The 20704-nt window shown below is 32.9% G+C and overlaps 1 protein-coding gene across 1 annotated transcript in view; it reads right to left on the minus strand.

The window, feature by feature from the left end:
* Positions 1-472: 472 nt before the first annotated feature.
* Positions 473-20704, minus strand: part of LOC111622109 (carboxypeptidase D-like) — a 178877-nt gene continuing 158645 nt past the window's right edge. Inside the window, exons 21-26 of the mRNA XM_023364424.1 lie at positions 18598-18659; positions 18399-18530; positions 10453-10641; positions 2283-2385; positions 1970-2210; positions 473-1893 (exon numbers count right to left, since the gene is read on the minus strand). Of these exons, the coding sequence (XP_023220192.1) occupies positions 1878-1893; positions 1970-2210; positions 2283-2385; positions 10453-10641; positions 18399-18530; positions 18598-18659 (743 nt within the window). The 3' untranslated portion in view covers positions 473-1877. The remainder of the gene's footprint in view (positions 1894-1969; positions 2211-2282; positions 2386-10452; positions 10642-18398; positions 18531-18597; positions 18660-20704) is intronic.

Raw genomic sequence — 20704 nt, forward strand, 5'->3', positions numbered from 1 at the left:
ATTTTAATTGGGCAAAATTTAATATTATGATATCCATTTATGATTGACTCAACGGTTGCATATTAATTGAGTTTTTAAGAAGTTAATGCATTATAACCAAGGCCAATATGTATGATATACAGTGGGTGATTGGTTAATGAACATAATCTGTTCCAAGACTTTGTTCGCTATCCGAATTCTTCGTTAACTGATTATCGGTTTACCATAGGTTTTATGGGAATTTGATTAATTGGTTCTGGAGACCCGAAAAATAAAAAATATAAATAAACATAGTAAGAAATTATATATGTAATAATAAAAATACATATATACACAGTCTTGCATTTTTATTAGTCATGTTTTTTCCATTTGTGGGGTTAAAGAATCTGTCTAATGTTGATTGCTTTTCCCTCTTCTTCAGGATTTTTTGGAAGTAATTAATAGCATTGTCGTCATAGAGATCCCTAAGTCTATTAACCTCAACCTAGTTTGGATGCCATTCTAAGACCATTGTTCTGACATCCTCCCACTTCCTCAAATGATTTTTAATAGTAGATATTGGCATTAATCCTCTTTTTCAGAAGAAAACATATCTTGCCAAGTTTCTTGGTGTTCTTCTATTGTCAGATTAGTTTCCTTTATAAGCTCTTCAATGTTCTTTATTTCTCAGATGTGATTTTTGTTACTCCTTTAGTTGCTTGAGTCTTCTTGATAATGCATTTCTTAGATAAGATTGAAGTATGGCCTACTGTAGACTGTTCGAGCCATACTGCTCAGCAGCATCAGACATCTGCCCACTCTCTATATTTTACAATTATACTTTCACCTTTTGAAAATAAAAACAGATGCAAAATTTAATGAGTGCCTGCCTGACAGTTTTGAGAATACTATAAAAGAATTGTTTCTGTAAGAAAATAAAAAGTTGGAATTACAAGGGAGCATTTCAAAGTTTGGAGGAATACTATCCAATCAGTATACACTTGGTTGAGCATCAATGTCAACATTTCCTGTGCTCCGAAAAGTTCTGAATTGCTGCCTGAAGACAAGGTAAAACCACTCGGTATTCATTATTTTATGATGCTTCTTCTTGTGTTTCTGTGAGGTGTTCGTTGTCTGAACATAAAAATCTTTTGCAAAAGTGATTGTTAACTGATCACCCACTGTAGTTAATTGATTATATACTAGTGCATAGATAGTAGACTATCTGTGCAATAAGATTTTGAGGGAGAAAGTGACTGTTATAGTTTTTCTTTACTGTATTACTGCACATCTGTCTCTTATTTGACAATGTTCCTCTTAAACAACAGGCTTTATGAGAATTGCAAAAGGTTGCCCGAGAGGGATTCTGTTATATTAATTAATTAATCTGTGAAAATTAGCTATTGCAAACTGTCTTTGTTTGCATAGACTTCCCTAGAAAATGGCATCATTGCTAGTAAACATAAAACTATTTTTGTCTGATATTAAATTTATATAATTGCCCAAGAGATGATCTTTTCTCATATGCTTATGACATCAATATAATATAAAAGTGATTTAATATATTAAATTTTTGTTAAATACGTTAAAAATTACTTTTATAACAATTGAGCTTATATTGACTAGATAGAATTATGCTCCTTTTGCATTCTTCACATAATCTTTCCCAGACAATGGTTGAAATTCATTTTGATTGAGTATTTCTTAACAAGACTTTTGAAGATTGATGCATTTCATCAGTTACTGTGTAAGAACTTTTCTGTTAGGATTAGTCATATAATAGTTTAAATAATCAATTCAGAATTCTCATTATACAGTTTTGTTTTGTTTATGGCTGATTAAAAATTTGATATGGTTTTTCATATAAAATTTAGTTATTCCACTTGCTGCATAATACTTTTGAATTGAAAAGCAGTTTTTCATGATTTGGATTTCCTACAAAGAGAAAAACGTGTGTGTTAAATGGATCAAAAAGCCACTATAAAAGAATGGGAGATTGGTCAATAATTACCTCTTTTTGTTTTGCCATCTATAAGTGTTGTACAGTTCATCTTCGGAACTGCTGTCGTCACGGTATTCACTTCCCCTCAAAAGGAATTTTCTAGAAGCGGGATCAAGATCGTCTTTCCCTTCCTCGTCGAACAGACCAGAACTACCATCCAGTCTGTGAAATTTATAACTTCTCGTCCTCTTCGGGATAATCAGACCATACACGCACAGGGTGCCAACCATGAGCAGCAGGACCACAGTGCCTGTGAAGAAACATATTGATTATCAACACTGTAGGGTTATTTTGGATTATGCATTAGATTTGAGATTTAAACCTGTGGCAATGACAAACACATGACGAGGAATTCCAGCAATCCGAGAATTTTCTTCCAGCACAAAATCGACCCTCATTGCTCTTCCCGAATAAACCTTTACCACCTGTAACAAAATAACTTTCATTAATATTGTTTAGTAACTTAACGCATTGACTGCCACACATCTTTTGCACAAATGTGTCTGGATATCATTTTGATTATGTAACATTCATTTTTAAATAAATGTAAAAATTTAGCACAAGTATAATTGGTAGTAATGTTTAATATTTGGCAAAAAGTATCTATGTAAATTATCTCATAGTAGGCCTGTGAAATAATTACAGTACTTTATCTTGTAGTTGGCTCTGCAGGAAAGAAATTAAGACTTATGAAACAATAAAGTAACTCAGTCTGACATTAAGAGAGAACTTTGTTGAATGTTTACTTCAAGGCTGCAGAGTCTGTAAAAAAAACCCTTGACTCTGACTCCTGATAATTTTAGTAGGCCGACTCCAACTCTGGCAAAATTAAATACCAAGTCATTTTATGAGGGGGCAGAGGCACTCATAGGGTACCTTACTCTGAACTCTGAAATGAGCCTGGGGATTTACTAACTATAAAAGTATTTACTTTTATAAAAATACTAACTATAAGAGTAAATACTTTTATAGTTAGTATTTTTAATATTTAACTTAAAAATTAATTTTTTATACAAATAAATATTAATGTAACAAATACTGTATTTAATAAGAGGATAAAGGGGGCAGTGATAAAATTCTACATCTACATATCTTTATTCTACAGCATTTGCACTTCAATTTCACCCTTCCAGAAAAGTTAGTCCAATTAAAAAGCGTGCGGTCTAGCTACTTCAGTAGCCCCTTGCCAAAGAAAAATATACACACTGATCAATTATTCTGGCTCATTCAGAAAAATGGAGTACTTATTTAGAACAGGGATAATAAAGGAATGATTCAATAATCAAGTTCAATTGGGTCAAAATAATTTAACTATTAAATACAAATACTGCAAAGAAAACTATTGATACATATTTAATACATTAAATTGCTGCATTTTGAATTTAAAATAAATGAATTATAATAATTAATAAATATAAAATAAACTTATATTTTTTTAATGTTTTTTTTCATTTAAATAAAAAAAAACTAAATTTTAAACTTTTACATTCTAATTATTCTGTAGAAAACAAAAACAGAGAAATGCCAGTCAGTCGACACATTTTTCCGACTCTAACTCCTCTGGTCAGAAATTCCTCCAGACTCTGACTCCACAGCCTGGTTTACTTAGTGAGCCAAAAAGTAGTCAAAGATGATTTCCGTTACTTAGAAGCTCTACTGCTGACTGAAAAAAACATCAAACCAAGCCATGCTAAGCATGCACAAGAGGAAAAAAGATACTGCAGAAAGTTTTTTGTATTTCTTATGGAAAGAAAGCCAGCTCTGTATAGAGAAGTGCTTCAAAATACAGTAAAACCTGTCTATGGCGACCAACCACGGTTCCTTCAAAAAGTGGTCTTTTAGACAGGTGGTCGTCCAATACAGGTGGTCCTGTAATAATGTATTTCCGTACGTATTTTGCACACTTTTTAGTCATTTCTACTAAGCAGAACTTGAGGTGAGCAAAAATAAGCGAATTTTTTCAACGATAGGGCTATATTGGTATTGTATTTTATTCTTATCAGATAACCCGATTTACAGAAGTCGTCGTGATTTTATAAGACAGATTTAATACCAATATTTTAAAGATTAATACAATAGTCGCATTTTCTCATTATAATGTACAGTTTTTTTTTCCGATTTAATTCAACTCGGTTCTTTTCGTTCGCTCCTCAGTTACGTGTATTACGTCATTGATATACAAGCGCGTCGTATCTCTACATCACTTTGGTTTTGGTATTCGTTAGTTTAATCTTATTTTAACTTTAAAAATACTGTATTTTTTAATATTTAATATTTTCTTAAGTACAATAAGAAAAATTAATAATAAAGCAATTTTATTATTCTCTCATTATACGATTTCATTACATTCTGTGATTGTCATTGCGGAATCGAAAAAGGAAGGTTGCCCGTAAAACTGATTTTTGCATTAATGCGTTTATTGTTTTTTGAATATTTTGCCTGCGAAAATTACTTGGATATTATTTTTCTAAAAATATCGGGGAAGTAAGGTAGATTGATACAGAAACTATTTATAGCACATGTACTGTATATGAGCTTCAAAATAAATAAATAAATTTTATCAAACGATGAGATCAGCCGATTAATTGTATCCTGTACAATATTCTATACATTTGTTGCTAGACTAATTTATTAACACCTGCACCTAATTTCAAGGGTGGGAGAAGTGCCAGGATGGGTTCGAACGAGACTTTAGACTAAATGAATTAGGAGGGTGAAACGTTGTTGAGATGGGTTCGAACAATAGTTTAGACCAGATACATTCGCGAAAGTGGTTGTTTATCACAGGTATTGTATGTTGTTTCGGACCAAAAACCGATGCCCGTGGTTGCGTTACACGGGTGGTCATTTAATACAGGTAACTTATACGAAGACTCTATGGATAAACTATTCCGTGCCAGAAATTTTTGCCCGTTTTGGCAGGTGCCCGTCGATTGCAGGTGGTCGCCTAAGCAGTTTTCACTGTATATCATTTATAGTGAAAAACTTTCATGTTGCTTATTAATGTATCAATTTGGCTTTATAAATAAATACTTTATTTTATAAAGCCAAATTGATTTGTCAATTTAATTCCAGATACAAATTACCCATATTTTTAGTCTATTTACAATGAAAATGTTTATACCTAGCAAACAAAACAGACAAATCATATTACATTTAAAAAAAGTTTAAAAGTAAATAGTTTGTCCTTTAACCTACCATGTTTGATGTGTCATTCTTACTCCAGATACCCACTAATTAGTTCTCGCATCTATTTACCATGGGAATGATCTTATCTGGAGAAACAGGATATCTGGAGAAACAGGACAGACAACATTTTACGAATTTAGTGACAGGCACCATCTATGGCTAGATTAACATATTTCATTTATTTTATAGTTGGCAAAGTAGGATTTTAAAAACCATTTTAAAATAAAACACCTTTGATTATTTGTTAGCAATATTTACAGGACCAATTTACAACAACAACCATTATCATATGACTATGGATAAGTTTTCAAGACTGAAAAAACACTAATACAAAAATTGCTTCAAATATATAACAACATTTAAAGCAGCAATGATCAACCCTTTCCAGATGCAGGATGCATGCATTTTTCTTATGGAGTTGCAGGCTTTAAGTCTACCACCAGTACACTGTCATTAACATGTATTTGTGAGAAACCAATCTAAATGAAAAAAAAATTTTTTTTCCCTTAATTCACTTAAATAAATTTTCTAAACTTTTAACTTTCAACCAAGATAGCAGGAAGTGATTCCATTTTTCCATGGACTTGCTTCCTTTCCAGAGATAACACATCTAACTGTATCATTTATGACTGTATATGAACATAACACAAAAAATTGCTATTTGTCTAGCTGGCCAACATTGCTTAAAAAGGGTATTGAAATTAGAGGGGAAGACTCCCAAATAAAAGAAAAAGGGAGCAATGAAAACAGTTCATTCATCCGTCATCGAGTGTTCAACCCGTTGTGGATAACCTTCGCCGTCAATTACTGCCTAGGCCAGGATTGTCCAACATTTTTTCTTAATGGGCCAAATAGAAATTTAGGTATATTCAGCAGGCCACAAAGGTAATTTATAAAAATATATGCTTTTAAAAAGTTCAAAATGTGAATATCAAATTTTAATAACAAATATATATAATTACAAAAAATATTGTATTATTGCCTTTCTTTTATAATATTGTTAATATCTACTTTTGTGGTACCAGTCTTAATTCTAAAAGTGCTAGTTAAATGGAAATAGGTCGAGTTATTTCCATTTATCAGTTTGATGTAAACATTTTTTTCCATGCATAAAAAACAACAGTATGTACTACCCTACATGCATAATACCTCTCTAGATAAATTGACAATTTCATCAAATTCATTGAAAAAATGAACTTTTGAATGAATTTATGAATTTATATTTTTGAATGAATTTATAAAATTTAAGACAAATACAAAGAATGAATTTATAAAATTCAAGAAGGGAAAGTACTCTATAATAAGTTTTCAAAGATTCCCTCCTTTTAAGCTCAATGAGTTGTAGCTGGTATTTGGTGGTGCTTCTACACAATTAAATGAAAATGGATCACTAAAAATTTTTAATTCAGTTTTTATTTTTCTGAAGTAAGAAAATCTGGCCGTTAAATCTTTTACAAAACTTCACATAATTTAATATATTTTTCAAAGTTCACGGGAAATTCTTTTCATTTTAATAAACCCCGAAAATGCAATTTCACACAGTAATTTTATAATGACAAATAACACAAATAATGTTCTTACATGTTTTGATTAGGAAATATTTTTCTGGCCAAAACATATTAAATTTTCTCTTTTCTTCTGTGATTTTTCTTTTCTTAGTATTAGTTGCCATGACCAAATGCTGGGTTATTAAAAATATAAATTTAAACTTAATGAAATAATCTATATATATAAAATTGCTTGTCCTGACTGACTGACTGACTCACTGATTCATCATTGCCCAGAGCAAACTGCTGGACCTAAAGAGGTGAAATTTGGTACACAGAGTACTTCATGAAAACGCACACTAAGAAGGGATTTTTTGAAATTCCCAAGTGGGAGAGAGAGAGAGAGCGAGAGCATTAAAGCTTAACCAGAAAAACGGCTTCTACTGTACTATTTTAGATGCAATGTTTTGTTTTCAGCTACGTTTAGTCTTCATTGAGTACTTAGGTGTATTAAATTAATACTGTTTCAGACATTGTTATAAATATTTTCATATATTTCGATTTTAAATATGTTTGAACCATTTTAAATTTGAATTTGTTATTGAATATTGGTTTGATTATAGAACGATTGTAAATGTTCCAGAAAGTTGATCAAATTGAAAATAGTTCATTTGATTCTCGGCAATTCTCTTCAGCGGTAGGTGTTATATAACAATTACTATGGTTATTGAAATATTGAATGTAAATGGGGTTTGTTTGCAAAACCTCCGCGGGCAAAGTTGTGGGTAACAGCTAGTTATTAATATAATTGGAGGTTAAAAATATTTAAATTAATATTTTTAACCTCCAATTATATTAATAACTAGCTGTTACCCACAACTTTGCCCGCGGAGGTTTTGCAAACAAACCCCATTTACATTCAATATTTCAATAACCATAGTAATTGTTATATAACACCTACCGCTGAAGAGAATTGCCGAGAATCAAATGAACTATTTTCAATTTGATCNATACAAAGTGGAAAGGTCTAACTGTAATTAGAAAAAATGCCAGACAGGTCTAACTAATTTTTTTATTTCTATACAGAATAAATTAGCCCTTTTCACTTTGCCATTAGCCTAGCCTAGAGTCAATAAAACTGGCTGACACTCTTGAAAAGAGGGATTATGTGTCTTTTTCATCTGCCTGACAAAAGATACCCATTCTTTATCACTAACATCACCACTTCATTACAAAAATCTTTGAAACTGAAACAATCAAAATGACAGACCATGCCACGAATATTTTTGATTAGTCAGTTACATTTCAATGTCATAATTGATGACATAATTTGTATCTACTGAAGTGAGAATAATTTTTACAACATACCTTACCAAAATAAATGAAAATGTACCTAAAAAATTTATATTTTTCTGCGGCCCACTGCACCCTAAAGTGGGCCGCAGGTTGGACATCCCTGGCCTAGGCCAACCTTGTGTACCAAAGTGTAAGCTCTCTGTCTCTCGTGCTTACAGACTCCTAAATGAAACTTTGAAATGAAATGAAACCTCAAATGCTGTTTTATTTTGTCAATGTGCCATACTGTACGGGACATAAGGATCAGGGAATGTCATGAAAATTAAAACAAAAGTTTAAGTAGGAACCCTGTATATACAGAGAAATAGCAAAAAAGAAAAAAGCAACATTAGCATATAAATACCTGCACAATGGAATGTCTTTCCCATTGTGCACAAAATCTGCACAATGGGAAAGACAAAGACGACATATGCAGAACTCCAGGAGTTTATAAGGAACTGATGTAGACAATAAATGCAATAGACATCTCAAATACATTAGCACTACTAGACGCTCATTCCATAAGCATCTACAGGAACACAGATATGACATTAAGCAAAAAAAGCTAATCCCTGCCCTCGTCATGTTTGCCTCTGAACAGAAAGTGGAAGTAGACTTTGACAACACATGTATTATCAAACAATGCCACAACATAGAACATATCTGAACCCTCGAGGCACTGGAAATTCATAAATCAGTAATAAGAGGAAATAACATCAACTTTAAAGAAAAACAGCCTATATCTAAAGCATGGCAATATTTATGTGAAAAACAATTTACCCCTACCGATTGATGATAAACATGGATTATAATCATCCATTATATTTAATTTTAAATAATTATTTTTTGTAATTTTTAAAAATTGTTGCTGATATTTCTTTTTTATTTTATATTTAAACTAGTATGTTCTATTTCACATTCTAATTTGGATGTATATTCAGACCTGAAGATCTGTTTAAGATCAAAAATGTTAGTCCTTAATAAAAAATCTACAATTGGAGATACAAAGGTTTTGTGGATGGTTTTTATTACAATTAGACCCAGTTCATTTGTATTGCCATAGAATTATGAAAGATTCAACCCACATTATTGAAAACCCACTATTAAACATGGAGGTGGATCAGTAATAGTTTGGAGTGCAATTTCCTTAACTGTGCTAGTCCTTTTGTATGGGTCAATGGAATTATAGATCAGATACAATATAAAAAAGCCTTGAAAAGCATTTTATGCTTTTCAAGGCTTTTTTATATGTTTCTGATGCAGCTTCATGGTAAGCAAAAGTTGAAGATTCAAGTCTTACTCTGGTTAATTCTTTTCTTTCAGAATAGTCTAAATTATTAATTTAATGCAAAATGGCAGCTATACTGGAAAAACTGTAGAGAGGATGGGATTTTCCAACAGGACAATGATCCCAGAAACACTGCCAATGTGGTGAAAGAGTGGTTTGTAAGAGAAAAGTTAGGATTTTGGCCTGGCCTAATTTGGGAAATAATTGAAACCAACACTTCTGATCGGCTGCAACTGATGAGAAGACAATTGAAAATTTAATAGATTCTACACCTTGCAGGTGCTTGAAAGTTAAGGCAAAAGGGTATGCCACAAAATACCAATTTGTATTTCATTTATTTGAATTTTCTTCTGCCATTAAATTTACATTTCAAAAACTTTTGCTCTTGTAAATTTGCTCATTAGTTTGAAATGCATACTTCTTAGATTATTCCAAACTTGATGATTGGCTATTATTGCACTATTGGATAAAATCATTATTGTAACATTTCATTTATTTCTTTTCACAACAATTAAAATGTTATTGTCAAAATATTCATTGTTCAAAAATTTATGCTTGCCACTGTATTAATATTATGTAGGCTTTTGGTATTATTCGTGGTTTCACAATTTTGTTTATGCATAAATTAATTCTGAAATAGCCAACCTTTGCACTCAAAAACCTTGAAACTTGAATTATTCTAATGTGATCAAATGATAAAACCACATTAACCATTAGCCAAAATTTATTAGTCCAAATTACATAGTATTTATGATATTAAAGATATTTAATTTAATAGAAAATGGAAGCTTAACTATGTTGTTTTTTTCCAGAGTATTCTAAATATGCAGACTCAAACTTGAAACTTCTGCTTATCAATGTGGATGCATTGCTGATTACACTATCCAAATCTATATCCAATCTTCACTTCTATACTTAATTTGAGAGATGTAAGCACACAGCCTTCAATCGGCACAGTGAGTGATCTGCATGGTAATTCTCTTAAATTAACTAGATTAGAAGTAAAGATCAGATAATTGTCTGGGTAACATAATTGGCAATGCAGTTCAAGATTCAAGTCCTACTCTGGAAAATTCTTTTCTTTCAGAATAGTTCAAATTATGTAGCAGCTAGGGTATTAATCAGAATTAATAGAAAAAAACTAAAATAAAGCACATGTTTCCATAAATCTTTTTTTAACAAAAAACTATTACCTTTGTGACAGGAAAATAGCCTTCGGATTTCACCGTAATTGTGTATTCTCCTTCTCCGAGAGGATACCAATAATCTCCGTATTTATTGCTGTAGATGGTGGAGTCATTTACTCCCTCGATGGAAATAGTGGCTCCAGAAATAGAAATTCCAATTTTTGCATTTATGAAACCGTGAATGCCTCTGTGTGCCTATTAAAATTAGGTTAAATATTTTAAATTAAAATTGTCTATATTTTTCAATGTTTTACAGAAATTTAACATTAAAAATTTAAATTTGGTATTTGCAATTATAATAAAATCTAATTAGGCAAAACCTCTTAATTAAATAATGAAACCAGAAAATTAAAGTTCAACTAATCTAAATTATTTTGGATTTACTGTCAAATTTTTCCCACAAGATATCCTGCCTAGGATGGAATCCAAGACATGAATATACAATTACATATACAGATATTGAATCAAAATCAAATCTATTGATATTTATTTTGCTTGTGTGATGAATTTTAGGAAATAGTTAAATAATTATTATTAACTAAAGTTTGTAAATTGTTTTAAAGGTAAGAGGTGTGTCATTCCAAAGTGAATCGTATCCACTTTAAATGACTTCTTTTTAATTTTCAGAATGCTATAAACTGTTTTTGAATGATACAATCATTTTATCATGATAGCCCTTTACACTAGCAATCAGATAGTACAAAAATTTAAAAAAGTCGATAAGATAGTTTGAAATGACATACCAATTAGTGATGTGCCGGATATCCGAGGGAAAAAAAAGATCCGTATCCGTTACTTTTTAGCGGATCTTTAATGGATCTTTTATCTTAATGAATTTCATTACTTATATGAAATTTTAAAGATAGGTAGTAATAAAATACTAATAACTTCAATTCAAATCACTTTTTATTTCTTAAAATCACATATTTGGCACATTCATATTGCAAAAATTTTATAATGCAAAATATTTAAATATTAATTATAGTAAGTTACCAGTATAAGGTATTAATTTAACTATGCTTACCAGACATCCCGTTTTGACGATGTTGTCCAAGCATCCCGGCCAGTTTGTCATTTTGTCCCGGTTATTTGGCAAAATTTTAAAAGTGCCAAATATACAAGAAGTAAAAATAGTGCAACCTCGAGTAAAATGGCGATTTGGCACTTACCCCTCTGCTACACTCACTGTTGCCAATCTAAATATTTTGTATCTAGATCTAAGTACGTTTAATGTTGTCTATATGTTTTCCTCAAAAATTTATAGCATACAAGGTCTGTTCAAAAAGTATCGGACCTTTTTATTTTCCGCGTAAACCAATGATGCGAGAGAGGCCTTCGGTGGAGTTGTGGAGGGGACAGTCATGCACAGCCCTGAATTTTTTCCCGCCTGCAGGAAGCGTCAGTCGTTGGCAATCGGCGTATGAGTGAGGTAATGTAGTGCGCTCTCGTCGGATTTCACTAAGCTGGAAAATGACTGAACAACGTGAGCAGCGATATTACATCAAATTTTGCCAAAAACCTTAGCAATACCCGAGTGTAAACCATTCGCAACATTCAGCAGGCTTTCGGGGACGATCCTCGAGGCCAAAAAAAGCGCGGCAGGTCCGCAGCAATATCAAAGGTCATGTTGACAGTTTTTTCGACTCTCGTGGGGTGGTGTGTCGTGAGTACGCACCATAAGGCCAAACCATCGCAAAGGAGTACTACCAGGAGGTCCTTCGTCGTCTTTCCGATACAGTGCGACGCAAACGACCGGATCTGTGGTCGATCAAAACTTGGCAGCTCCATCGTGATAACGCATCCGCCCATTCTGCGCATCTGACTCGGGCTTTCGTCGCCAAACACAATACTCCTGTGGTTCGTCACGCTCCGTACTCTCTCTATATGGCTCCGTGTGACCTTTGGCTATTTCTCAAGCTGAAAATGCTGCTAAAAGGAACCCAAATTTAGTCGAGAGAAGACATCATGCGAAATGCGACGGACCGGCTGATAACCATTCCAAAAGATGCGTTCCAGCAGTGTTTCCAGCAATGGCAGGAACGCTGGGAGAAGTGTATACATTACCAAGGAGACTACTTTGAAGGGGATTAGGGTTTTGTACCTCAAAGTCAATAAATTTATTTTTGCCGACCAAAGGTCCGATACTTTTTGAACAGACCTTGTATGGCCTAATGAATTTAGATGTTTTATTTTGTCATTCAGATGTTTTTTCACAGAATTTATAATAGCATGTAATCAATGAGATCTAAATATTTCTATTTCATTTTTTTTAGATATTTTGTTCCAATTAGAGTTGGCAAGACTGAAACTTACACTGGCCATGTCATTGCTGCGCATGTCATATCTTAATCGAGTTCAAATTGCTGATCAGCATTTGTAATTATTTCGTACAGTATCTGCGCATTATTTTATTCAGCGTGCTTGCAGCCCTTTTAGCGCATGTGTTCAATTATTAAGCCTACTGTCAGCGCACTAGCAGCACCTCTTGATTACACTAAAAATAGTGCTTACAAGATGGACGCCTCCATGAGAAAGTACCTTTTTCGACTACCAAATAATAATCAGTTTTTTGCTCTTTTAAATGAGCAGATTTTTAATTGTGACATACGAAAATGACTTTTAAAGATTTCATTCGAATACTGCAGTACAATATTGTGAACGTAACCAACGATTTTCGCACGCTTTCTTTGTTGTTGGGAATCAGTCATCACCAATGCCATAAATAAATCATCATTTCCTTGTTTTCTTATAACATCGAACTTAATGGCTTTTCTTCTAATATGCGCATAAATATAGCAGAAAGAAAATCATTGTTTATATCAGCCATTTTGAGATAGCTCTTTCTCCGGCAAACCTTAGTGCTTTCAACCGTCAGCAGTGAAAATGTCATTTCCAGTAGCAACTGCTCAGCGCACTGCTGAATGAAAGAATGTGCGGTATATTAAATTCATTTAATCTCTAAAATGCCAAAAAGAAACCATGTGTTTACTGATTATTGAAAAAAAGTTCTGTGATCGTATTAATGAAGTAAAATATGATCTGTGCTTTTCATAATTTTCAGTAACTCATGGTGGACATCAAACATTAAAAATCATTTGAAATGTGTGAAACATAAGGCAAGCAATAGGAACTTCCTCAAATGTATTGCCATATTTTAAATGTACCGATTTTAAACGACAAAGAATTTTTAAAAAAGTTCACACTAGTGATAAATATTAATAATAAGATATGTTTAGTTCAGTTATTAAAAATTGCTTTTAACTCGTTGTTTTTGTTAACAACTACTTATCCTAGTAGGCTAATTTTCTGTTGCAAGTATTTTCTCAAAATTGTTCCGGTTTGAGAAAAAAATATTATGGTAAGCCTAAATTTAACTATCTTTATAGTGAGATCAAACCTCTAATGCTAATTGAAATAATAATCACGGTTATATTATATTATATTATAATAACAACCATGACTCAGGGAAAAAAGAGAAGTGACCCAGTGGATCATTTGTAGGCTGGATGGCAGAATGTACGGACAAGGTGAGAATACTGGGAGTTGTATTAGCAACGACCAGAGAGTTCAGAAATAAGTTGAGAAAAAATATCCTGTTTTAAGATCGTATTGATGACAGTGGAAGGAAAACTTCTAATTATTGAAGAAGAGAACCGGCCAGTTATAGGAGGACGTGTGTTATTCCACCCGACAGTACACACAAAGCAACAAGCCGAAAAAAGGGACAAAACCCTGGGTATCCCTATTTCTATCTTATCTACCATTTTTTCTGTCTTCTTAATTCTAACTTAGCACTAATAACAGAAAAAGGAATAATGTTTAAGGTTTTGGGTTATATATATTGTTGCGATCAGGATCTGTATTGTGCACATGCTTTGGATACAGCGATCTATTTTTATTGCTGTAATTTTGCATGCTACTGTTTGTACCGTGAAGTTGGAATCCCCCGAAATAGAATCTGTATAAAGACTCGAAATAGTTTAATTGGAAAATTATATCAATTTTTGTTACTTTATTCTGCCTCCCTTTATGGTGAATTCTAATTTCAAACACTTTCACACTATAAACAAGAACATTGTAAGGAACCAAGTCCGTGCATTATTTTTATTTACTTTTATTTTTGTTTTTTATTATATTTTTGTTTGGGGCTTATGTTTTGTTAGGACGAAGGTTTCCTCACCATTCACCTTAGAAACTTAAAAATAGAAGAGACACCAACTCACCAATGAGAGAAAAGCGCCGTAGAAAAAAACTCGCTCACACTTGTGCTCCCGAGCGAAAAAAAAGTAAGTCCGCACCGAGAAAAAGGGGGAGACCCCACAAGCACAACTTAGCGACTCGCTAAACCTTAAAGAATAAAAACATCCCGAAAATTGTCAAAAAGAATAATGTAAAAGGTTAGCGAGTATTGTCGGTAAATAGGCTGCCAGACAAATAGAAAAAGCTTATTGTTAGCAAATAAGTATGTAAATGAGGGGATTGATCGCATTCAGAGTTGTGACATCACCTCACAGTATAAAGTCCAAATTTCAAGTGAAGATGGACGAGGTGAGCTTCGTAGCAGCAAATGAAAGAGGGGTGTCCAATAGGATAAAATAGCTCCAAGGCACTTTTGAAGTTATTCGATTTGTGGATCGAAGATTAGAGAAAGTCTTGAGAGTTGAGGAAAAGGGTTCCTAGTATATTGAGGTGACGATTAGGATCTTTAATTCATAAGAATTATTGTATATAAATTAAGTCTTTGAAATTTTGTCGAATTCCAAAGGGGAATAGAATTAAGTTAGAAAATAGATTGAATTGAGTTTTGTCGGGTTGATTCTTATTGAATAAATTGTTACTTGATTTTTACTAAATTTTGTGTATAGTTATTATTAGAACTTTTATTAAATATTTGATTTGTTATTGACAAACTTTGTCATTATTTAATTCGGTGCACGCTTAAAGTCCAGGCCTAGCACACTAATGCGAATCCATGTAAAGTGCCCATTAGGCAATGGCTATTTCCGGCACACAGTTGTGTCGATAATCGCTGGAAAAGTCAGAAAAATAATATAGTACTTTACAACATGTGCACTGCAAGTCAAAACACGTCATGTTACTAATGCAAAGCATCAACTATCGGTCCAAGGTCGCATGCACCAGCGCCAACTGAGTACGAAAGTTGAGATCCGTATCCACGGATATATATATTTAACAATCTGGCACATAGCTAATACCAATACATGAACAGCAGTTAATACAATTGATAAGAGCCTTAGATTGAACAATAATTATTAAAATTTTTAATATATTTCATTCTAATCTTGAATAGGTGCAATCTTATCACAAATATAGATTTAAACATCTTTTGAATCATACATAAACCAGCAAAGAGTTATCTGCTATTTTTTCAAATTAAGATAGGACTTTGAAATTACAATGAAATGTAACCAATAGAAGTCTCATGAGAGACTTCTCCTATTGGTACATTTCAATAGCTAATTTTTCACCACAAAGAAATTTCTTTACTTAATTTCAATAAATGTCAGAAAATATTCTGTTTCTATTTGCTTGTGTTCCCAATCTAAGTCAATTTTTAATAAAGCAGGAGTTCTGTTTACTGTACGCATTTGTTACATTGTAAAAAAGAACAAGTATTTGAGATTTTTATTAGTATTCTCCAGTGTCGAGATAAAGATGTGTAGATTTTTGATTGTATAATATTTAGTTATGACCAAGACAAATGCAGAGAAAATGCAAGAGTTTTGACCTCAAATTCACAAAAGTAAATCTCCCAAGATAGCATCTGAAGTTTCATTTAATAAAATAATAATGTAATGTTTGTTACTCCAATCTTCTGTTATTTCTTAGTGCAATTAATGCATATCCTCGATTGATCCCTTAAGTAATTTTGGGAGTGGATACATACAGTGTTACAAAGGAGCATTATGGGAGCATGAGATGGGAGTGGAAAAGTATAAAAATAGCATTGTATAATTTATGAATGATCCATGAGCTATTTATTTATTTAGGGTTTAAAATGTTATCCTTTGTCTGAAGTAAGAAAAAAAAATTGGGGTCTTACGTGTTTGTCTTTTGTCTGTCCGTTCATCTCATCTAGTTTGTTGTTGTGTTTGTTTGTTTTTCGTGCTGTCTGTCTAGCTGTTAAGTAGTATTAAGATGATGCTGAACATGAGTGAAACAGAACATGAGTGTGAACTCATGTTTAGTTTCATTAGCATTAAGTAGTTGTAAGTCTATACTAACAGCCACTTGGCACTAACTTCTACACTTAGCTATTTGTGGCAGCACTAAATTATTAGTGTTTACTACACTCGGATTTTCTTCTAGATCCTTCGGGGGATTATGGCCTTGCAGCCTAAAAACTGCACGCCAACATCAAACATAGAGGGTACTGTAGTCATATGTATGCCATTCAGAGAGATCCTACCTTTCTCTACTATCTATCTCCTCTCCCTTACCCTCTTTTTCGCCAGCTAAACACCTCAAGTACAGCTGAAATCTTTCTTGTATGTATGTATGTATGTATGTATGAAGTAAATAAATGTTCAGGATTTTAAGTGTTTCTTGCAATGCATAGAAGGCTTATGGCTTTTCCAAACTCTGTGCTAATTTTCATTTGCTCATCTGGCATAAGAATATTCTAAGAAATTACAAACAAGAACTTTCAACATTTCAAAATGCCATCTTCAGGTTGAGTGTATACCATTTGAATTACAATTTTTAAAAAATGTATGTTAACAATGTACTTTTTAAAAAATTCTAATTCTTTGAAAGTACAGTGGTGCCTCGTATAACGTACTTAATCCGTTCCAGGTGCACACCCATTAAGTGAAAAGTCCATTATACGAAACGCATTTTCCCATAGAAATACATGTTAAAACATATAATTCGTTCCGCATCATAAAATAACCGTACTGTACCATAAAAAATGAAAATGGAGCAGTCACCAATTATGCCAGGTAGTCAGATGATGTGAGGAGGAGGTGGAGGAACACTTTCGTCACACATTCATACAGATACAGACTTTTAACACATTGCAGCGGGTTTCTTTTTATTGTTTTTTAATCAGAGTCAGATCCAGGAGAGGCTACTGGGGCTTGCAAGGTCAACTCCTCTTGTTCCATCTTTGTTTTTTGGCAGCTGGCTTCTTGAAAAACATGTCCAAGGTGGTCTGTTTCTCTCTCTTCTTCAACACCTGTCAAAAATAACGGGCAAGGGTGTCATTGTAGAGATCATTGATCCTGTTGGCCTGAGTTCTGTTTGGATAATGAGTGTTGGTAAACTCCTGAACCTCTCTCCATTTGACAAGGAAGGTTTTGCCAACTTTCACTCCTTCTGATGATTTCTTGCTTTGTTTCAATTGAAATCACCTTTCTGTATTTTTAGAAGCCATGATTTGCACAACACTCGAATAAATGTAAATACCCTGCACTGAGGTGATGTACTGTACGTAATAAACAAGAGAGCAAGCCAAATCCCAACGGGAGCTCTGTACTTCAGATATACTAATAATATATTCTAAAAATAGCAGATTGTCATTGGCAACGGCAAAAGAGTGGAAACATCATTTGCACTTGTTTGCAGAAAGTCCGTTTTTGCAGCTTCCATTATTCGAGGTGTATGTTATACGAGGCACCACTGTACTTGTTTGCAAGTAAACAACTTTAATGCTAAAAGACAAAATGGTTTATTCTTAATCTAAGTTTAGTGTTGTAATTTGTGCAATTGCAATTAAGAAATTGCAATTGCACAAATTAAAATCTTACAATATTTGAACATGATGTTTTTCTTTTCTAAAATAATAATTTGTCAATATTAATGGCACAGTGAAATAATATTCCTATTCCAATAGGCAAAATTTTCTCAATTAATTTGATGGTTTTATTTAATCAAAATTATTATAGAAAAAACTAATATTTTTTATATTAACATTGTCAAAACAAACTTACTTGGTTTAACATTTCTATCAATGCTGGTTTATGCTCACTCCATATCTTATATAAATTAGAAGAATCAGTTGATCCACAACAGTCTACATACACTTCTAATCCATAAATACGGGCCTTTTCATACATGTAGTCCTGGACGAAAAAAACAAAATCTCAAATACAATACAATATAAATTTATATAAGTATTTTAGGACTTACCAGAAAACTTCCATTATGTGGATGTAAGTTAGCAGCAGAAGTAACTCCATTTGGAAAAGTTTCTAAGAAATGATGTAATTTTGGGTGAATAGACAGCATTTTGTTATCAAAATTTAATACTGCTACAAAATACAGTAGGTGATTGGTTAACAAACATAATCCGTTCCAAGACTTTGTTCGCCATCCGAATTCTTCGTTAACTGATTATTGATTTACCATAGATTTTTATGGGAATTTGATTAATTCGTTCTGGAGACCCAAAAAATATAAATAAACATAGTAAGAAAGTATATATGTAATAATAAAAATACATATATACACAGTCTTGCATTTTTATTAGTCATGTTTTTTCTGTTTGTAGGGTTAAAGAATCTGTCCAATGTCGATCGCTTTTCTCTCTTCTTCAGGATTTTTCGGAAGTAATTAATAGCATTGTCGTCATAGAGATCCCTAAGTCTATTAACCTCAACCTAGTTTGGATGCCATTCTAAGACCATTGTTCTGACATCTTCCCACTTCTTCAAAAGATCTTTAATAGCAGATGTTGGCATTGATCCTTTTTCATCTTCCTCTTTTTCATAAGAAAACATGTCTCGCTGAGTTTCTTGGTGTTCTTCATTTAAGCATTCTTGGAGTTCTTCTGTTGTCAGATCAGTTTCAGATTCCATTATGAGCTCTTAAATGTCATCTTTATTCACTTCCAATTCCAGATCTCTAGCAGTTGTCACAATTTCATCCATAATTTCAGGGACATCATCTCTCTCTCCCTGAATGCAGGAGGGACACAGCTTTCAACTGTCGTTGAGTGACTTCTGACCATGCCTTTTGAATGAGCCATATAGCTTCAAGAATATCAAATTTTTCTTTCCAAAACGTTTTTAATGTCATTATTGAGGAGAACTGGCATGCTTCAAAACACCGGCGAAACAGTGCTCGAATGTACAATTTCTTGAAACCTGCAATATCCTCTTGATCCGTTGATTGAATCAATGAAGTGGTATTTGGAGGTAGAAACTGAACTGTCAGTCAGGGAAAGTCTTCCAGCAAATTATCTTCAAGGTCTTTTGTGTCTCCTGGTGCATTGTCCAATAGCAACAGTACTTTTAATGGCAATTCATTGATCTGAAGGTAATCCTTGATGCTTGGAGCACAAACTTCAAACAGCCATTTTTTGAAAAGAGTCTGCATGCCCCATGCCCTTTTATTTGATCTCCACATCACTGGTAGTTTTTCTTTAATTATGGAATTTTTTTGAATGCTCTAGGGTTCTTAGAGTGATAGACAAGAAGCGAGATAAGCTTCATATCACTGCTAGCATTAGCTCCCAAAAGTAATGTCAATCGGTCTTTCATGGGTTTATGCCCAGGAATATTTTTCTCTTCTTTCGTAATGTAGGTACAATTCGGCATGCACTTCCAAAATAAACCAGTTGAAAATTTGTTATGGACAATATCCTTCTTTTTTAATGAATTCTTCAAATTTGAGATAGAACTTCTCAGCTTCTTCTTTATCTGCACTAGCAGACATGTTTAATGCCAGTTCTCCTTCTAAACTTAGAATTCAAAGCTACTACTGGATGGTTTTCAATCTCCTCATGTGACAAATGTGGAGTTTTGATTCTGATGAAACCGTGTTGTTGTTATTAAGCTGTTTCTTTGCAGACACACTAAGGTGACATATATCAACACTTGGCAACTTATTGACTATTTATTCAGTTGGGACGCCTTTTACATTACGCGTTTCGGGCATTGGCCCCTCTTCAGCCAACTAGACATAAAAAATAAAACATAAGAAAATTTGTACAAAAATACGCGAGTAGATAAACTGTTTTTTTAAAAAAATTTTTTAAAAACATACCATAAAACACAAACCACTATTGTACAGATGTCGAACAGGATGGACAATTTCATATTTCATATACAACTTGGATAACAAACAAGGTCGACGATAATCATTGGAGAACAAACAGGGTCGTAGATAGCAGCTTGACTACTGGGCTTTTAAATATGGCTTTCTTATAATTTACACAAAATTCAAATAAATAGATTGACAATTACAACATATCTTAACAATATTTGTTTTTACCTGTGGTTGATATTCGCATATT

The sequence above is a fragment of the Centruroides sculpturatus genome, unplaced genomic scaffold (genome assembly GCF_000671375.1).
Source record: "Centruroides sculpturatus isolate CEXI.00-Female unplaced genomic scaffold, Cexi_2.0 scaffold308, whole genome shotgun sequence".
Classification (NCBI taxonomy): domain Eukaryota; kingdom Metazoa; phylum Arthropoda; class Arachnida; order Scorpiones; family Buthidae; genus Centruroides; species Centruroides sculpturatus.